Below are 5,690 nucleotides of genomic sequence, written 5' to 3'. Positions count from 1 at the left end.
CCCCCTGTGACCCCCACAGCCCTCTGGGGATGCCCTGGCACTTCCCAGCTCCCCAGGGTGCCCCTGGGACCCACCCCAGCCCCCCCAGACCCGCTGCCCCCCAACCTGTGAGCCACGGCGTGTTCCTTGCACTCCTTCAGATCGGCCACGCGCTTCCCGTACCTGTGGGGGGGTCAGGGCAGGGCAGTGCCCGGCACGGCACCCGGCACGGCACCCGGCACGGCCCCTGGCACAGCCCCTGGCACCCAGCAGAGCTGCTGGCAGAGACCCCCAACCCCTGCCATGCACCGTGGCATCCCCCAGCACCCCCCTTGGGCACCCACCATGGCACCCAGGAGAGCCCCAGGCACCTACAGAGCCCCTGGCACAGCCCCTGGCACCCAGCAGAGCTGCCACCCACTGCGGCACCCCTCCAGCACCCAGCATGGCACCCAGGAGAGCCCCAGGCACCTACAGAGCCCCTGGCACAGCCCCTGGCACCCAGCAGAGCTGCTGACAGAGCCCCCCAGCCCCTGGCACCCTGTAAAGGCTCCCAGCACCCGGCACAGCCCCTGGCACCCAGCAGAGCTGCTGACAGAGCCCCCCAGCCCCTGGCACCCTGTAAAGGCTCCCAGCACCCGGCACAGCCCCTGGCACCCAGCAGAGCTGCTGACAGAGCCCCCCAGCCCCTGGCACCCTGTAAAGGCTCCCAGCACCCGGCACAGCCCCTGGCACCCAGCAGAGCTGCTGACAGAGCCCCCCAGCCCCTGGCACCCTGTAAAGGCTCCCAGCACCCGGCACAGCCCCTGGCACCCAGCAGAGCTGCTGACAGAGCCCCCCAGCCCCTGGCACCCTGTAAAGGCTCCCAGCACCCGGCACAGCCCCTGGCACCCAGCAGAGCTGCTGACAGAGCCCCCCAGCCCCTGGCACCCTGTAAAGGCTCCCAGCACCCGGCACAGCCCCTGGCACCCAGCAGAGCTGCTGACAGAGCCCCCCAGCCCCTGGCACCCTGTAAAGGCTCCCAGCACCCGGCACAGCCCCTGGCACCCAGCAGAGCTGCTGACAGAGCCCCCCAGCCCCTGGCACCCTGTAAAGGCTCCCAGCACCCGGCACAGCCCCTGGCACCCAGCAGAGCTGCTGACAGAGCCCCCCAGCCCCTGGCACCCTGTAAAGGCTCCCAGCACCCGGCACAGCCCCTGGCACCCAGCAGAGCTGCTGACAGAGCCCCCCAGCCCCTGGCACCCTGTAAAGGCTCCCAGCACCCGGCACAGCCCCTGGCACCCAGCAGAGCTGCTGACAGAGCCCCCCAGCCCCTGGCACCCTGTAAAGGCTCCCAGCACCCGGCACAGCCCCTGGCACCCAGCAGAGCTGCTGACAGAGCCCCCCAGCCCCTGGCACCCTGTAAAGGCTCCCAGCACCCGGCACAGCCCCTGGCACCCAGCAGAGCTGCTGACAGAGCCCCCCAGCCCCTGGCACCCTGTAAAGGCTCCCAGCACCCGGCACAGCCCCTGGCACCCAGCAGAGCTGCTGACAGAGCCCCCCAGCCCCTGGCACCCTGTAAAGGCTCCCAGCACCCGGCACAGCCCCTGGCACCCAGCAGAGCTGCTGACAGAGCCCCCCAGCCCCTGGCACCCTGTAAAGGCTCCCAGCACCCGGCACAGCCCCTGGCACCCAGCAGAGCTGCTGACAGAGCCCCCCAGCCCCTGGCACCCTGTAAAGGCTCCCAGCACCCGGCACAGCCCCTGGCACCCAGCAGAGCTGCTGACAGAGCCCCCCAGCCCCTGGCACCCTGTAAAGGCTCCCAGCACCCGGCACAGCCCCTGGCACCCAGCAGAGCTGCTGACAGAGCCCCCCAGCCCCTGGCACCCTGTAAAGGCTCCCAGCACCCGGCACAGCCCCTGGCACCCAGCAGAGCTGCTGACAGAGCCCCCCAGCCCCTGGCACCCTGTAAAGGCTCCCAGCACCCGGCACAGCCCCTGGCACCCAGCAGAGCTGCTGACAGAGCCCCCCAGCCCCTGGCACCCTGTAAAGGCTCCCAGCACCCGGCACAGCCCCTGGCACCCAGCAGAGCTGCTGACAGAGCCCCCCAGCCCCTGGCACCCTGTAAAGGCTCCCAGCACCCGGCACAGCCCCTGGCACCCAGCAGAGCTGCTGACAGAGCCCCCCAGCCCCTGGCACCCTGTAAAGGCTCCCAGCACCCGGCACAGCCCCTGGCACCCAGCAGAGCTGCTGACAGAGCCCCCCAGCCCCTGGCACCCTGTAAAGGCTCCCAGCACCCGGCACAGCCCCTGGCACCCAGCAGAGCTGCTGACAGAGCCCCCCAGCCCCTGGCACCCTGTAAAGGCTCCCAGCACCCGGCACAGCCCCTGGCACCCAGCAGAGCTGCTGACAGAGCCCCCCAGCCCCTGGCACCCTGTAAAGGCTCCCAGCACCCGGCACAGCCCCTGGCACCCAGCAGAGCTGCTGACAGAGCCCCCCAGCCCCTGGCACCCTGTAAAGGCTCCCAGCACCCGGCACAGCCCCTGGCACCCAGCAGAGCTGCTGACAGAGCCCCCCAGCCCCTGGCACCCTGTAAAGGCTCCCAGCACCCGGCACAGCCCCTGGCACCCAGCAGAGCTGCTGACAGAGCCCCCCAGCCCCTGGCACCCTGTAAAGGCTCCCAGCACCCGGCACAGCCCCTGGCACCCAGCAGAGCTGCTGACAGAGCCCCCCAGCCCCTGGCACCCTGTAAAGGCTCCCAGCACCCGGCACAGCCCCTGGCACCCAGCAGAGCTGCTGACAGAGCCCCCCAGCCCCTGGCACCCTGTAAAGGCTCCCAGCACCCGGCACAGCCCCTGGCACCCAGCAGAGCTGCTGACAGAGCCCCCCAGCCCCTGGCACCCTGTAAAGGCTCCCAGCACCCGGCACAGCCCCTGGCACCCAGCAGAGCTGCTGACAGAGCCCCCCAGCCCCTGGCACCCTGTAAAGGCTCCCAGCACCCGGCACAGCCCCTGGCACCCAGCAGAGCTGCTGACAGAGCCCCCCAGCCCCTGGCACCCTGTAAAGGCTCCCAGCACCCGGCACAGCCCCTGGCACCCAGCAGAGCTGCTGACAGAGCCCCCCAGCCCCTGGCACCCTGTAAAGGCTCCCAGCACCCGGCACAGCCCCTGGCACCCAGCAGAGCTGCTGACAGAGCCCCCCAGCCCCTGGCACCCTGTAAAGGCTCCCAGCACCCGGCACAGCCCCTGGCACCCAGCAGAGCTGCTGACAGAGCCCCCCAGCCCCTGGCACCCTGTAAAGGCTCCCAGCACCCGGCACAGCCCCTGGCACCCAGCAGAGCTGCTGACAGAGCCCCCCAGCCCCTGGCACCCTGTAAAGGCTCCCAGCACCCGGCACAGCCCCTGGCACCCAGCAGAGCTGCTGACAGAGCCCCCCAGCCCCTGGCACCCTGTAAAGGCTCCCAGCACCCGGCACAGCCCCTGGCACCCAGCAGAGCTGCTGACAGAGCCCCCCAGCCCCTGGCACCCTGTAAAGGCTCCCAGCACCCGGCACAGCCCCTGGCACCCAGCAGAGCTGCTGACAGAGCCCCCCAGCCCCTGGCACCCTGTAAAGGCTCCCAGCACCCGGCACAGCCCCTGGCACCCAGCAGAGCTGCTGACAGAGCCCCCCAGCCCCTGGCACCCTGTAAAGGCTCCCAGCACCCGGCACAGCCCCTGGCACCCAGCAGAGCTGCTGACAGAGCCCCCCAGCCCCTGGCACCCTGTAAAGGCTCCCAGCACCCGGCACAGCCCCTGGCACCCAGCAGAGCTGCTGACAGAGCCCCCCAGCCCCTGGCACCCTGTAAAGGCTCCCAGCACCCGGCACAGCCCCTGGCACCCAGCAGAGCTGCTGACAGAGCCCCCCAGCCCCTGGCACCCTGTAAAGGCTCCCAGCACCCGGCACAGCCCCTGGCACCCAGCAGAGCTGCTGACAGAGCCCCCCAGCCCCTGGCACCCTGTAAAGGCTCCCAGCACCCGGCACAGCCCCTGGCACCCAGCAGAGCTGCTGACAGAGCCCCCCAGCCCCTGGCACCCTGTAAAGGCTCCCAGCACCCGGCACAGCCCCTGGCACCCAGCAGAGCTGCTGACAGAGCCCCCCAGCCCCTGGCACCCTGTAAAGGCTCCCAGCACCCGGCACAGCCCCTGGCACCCAGCAGAGCTGCTGGCAGAGACCCCCAGCCCCTGCCATGCACCGTGGCATCCCCCAGCACCCCCCTTGGGCACCCACCATGGCACCCAGGAGAGCCCCAGGCACCTACAGAGCCCCTGGCACAGCCCCTGGCACCCAGTGCAACCTCCTGGCACCTTCTAAAATCTCCTGCCACCCAGTGCAGCCCCTGGCACCCAGCAGAGCTGCTGACAGAGCCCACACAGAGCCCCTGGCACAGGCCCTGAGACCCAGCAGAACTGCTAGCAGAGCCCCCCCAGACCCTGCCACACACTGCAGCACCTGGCACCCCACAGCAAGGCACACAGGAGAGCCCCTGGCACCCAGAGAAACCCCTGGCACAGCCCCTGGCACCCAGCAGAGCTGCTGGCAGAGCCCACCAACCCCTGCCACCCACTGCAGCACCCCTCCAGCACCCAGCATGGCACCCAGGAGAGCCCCAGGCACCCACACAGCCCTTGGCACAGCCCCTGGCACTGGCCCTGAGACCCAGCAGAACTGCTAGCAGACCCCCCCAGACCCTGCCACACATTGCAGCACCTGCGACCCCCCAGCAAGGCACCCAGAAGAGCCCCTGGCACCCAGAGAAGCCCCTGGCACAGCCCCTGGCACCCAGCAGAGCTGCTGGGAGAGCCCCCCAGACCCTGCCAACCACTGCAGCACCCCTCCAGCACCCAGCATGGCACCCAGGAGAGCCCCAGGCACCCACAGAGCCCCTGGCACAGCTCCTGACACCCAGGGCAGGCCCTGGCACCCAGCAGAGCTGCTGGGAGAGCCCCCCAGACCCTGCCAACCACTGCAGCACCCCTCCAGCACCCAGCATGGCACCCAGGAGAGCCCCAGGCACCCACAGAGCCCCTGGCACAGCTCCTGACACCCAGGGCAGGCCCTGGCACCCAGCAGAGCTGCTGGGAGAGCCCCCCAGACCCTGCCAACCACTGCAGCACCCCTCCAGCACCCAGCATGGCACCCAGGAGAGCCCCAGGCACCCACAGAGCCCCTGGCACAGCCCCTGGCACCGGGCACAGCCCCAGTGCTGGCACGGCCCTTACCCCTTGAGGCTGCCGAGCAGCTCCTCGGTGACCTTGTGGACCTGCAGGGCCTCGTCGCGGAGGAGGGTGATGAAGAGGGAGCCCTGCAGCGCCAGCCGCCACAGCTCCAGGCACTGGGGGGACGCGCCCAGCGCCCCCGGGCACACCAGGAACCCCACTGCGGGCACAGCCGTCAGGGGGGCAGGGGCTGCCCACGCTGCCAGCCCCCCCGCGGCCACGGGGACAGCCCCAAAATGGGACCTGGGACGCCCACCGGGGGCTGGGGACGCTGTGCCCGCGTGGGGCTGGGCACCCACGGGCACCGCGAGGACTCACTGAGGATCCAGCGCTCCATCACCTCCAGGGACAGGTACTCGCAGGCCATCTGGGGGGGCAGGGTCACCGTGTCACCCTCCCCAGCCCTCCCACAGGGTCCCCCAGGTCCCACCACTGTCCCCAGCCCTCCCGCAGGCCCCCCCAGGTCCCGTCACCATC

The 5,690-nt window shown here is 70.6% G+C and overlaps 1 protein-coding gene across 1 annotated transcript in view; it reads right to left on the bottom strand.

The window, feature by feature from the left end:
* LOC106898610 (nck-associated protein 1-like) overlaps positions 1-5,580 on the bottom strand; it is a gene marked incomplete at its 3' end in the record, with an annotated part of 21,452 nt that extends 15,872 nt beyond the window's left edge. The window contains exons 1-3 of the mRNA XM_014959918.1: positions 5,457-5,580; positions 5,217-5,373; positions 75-162 (exon numbers count right to left, since the gene is read on the bottom strand). Of these exons, the coding sequence (XP_014815404.1) occupies positions 75-162; positions 5,217-5,373; positions 5,457-5,580 (369 nt within the window). The remainder of the gene's footprint in view (positions 1-74; positions 163-5,216; positions 5,374-5,456) is intronic.
* Positions 5,581-5,690: the final 110 nt, after the last annotated feature.

This window comes from Calidris pugnax, unplaced genomic scaffold (assembly GCF_001431845.1).
Source record: "Calidris pugnax isolate Ruff unplaced genomic scaffold, ASM143184v1 scaffold543, whole genome shotgun sequence".
In the NCBI taxonomy this organism is placed as follows: domain Eukaryota; kingdom Metazoa; phylum Chordata; class Aves; order Charadriiformes; family Scolopacidae; genus Calidris; species Calidris pugnax.
Note: the sequence above shows the minus strand (reverse complement) of the source record. Positions and strands in the feature narration are given on the sequence as shown.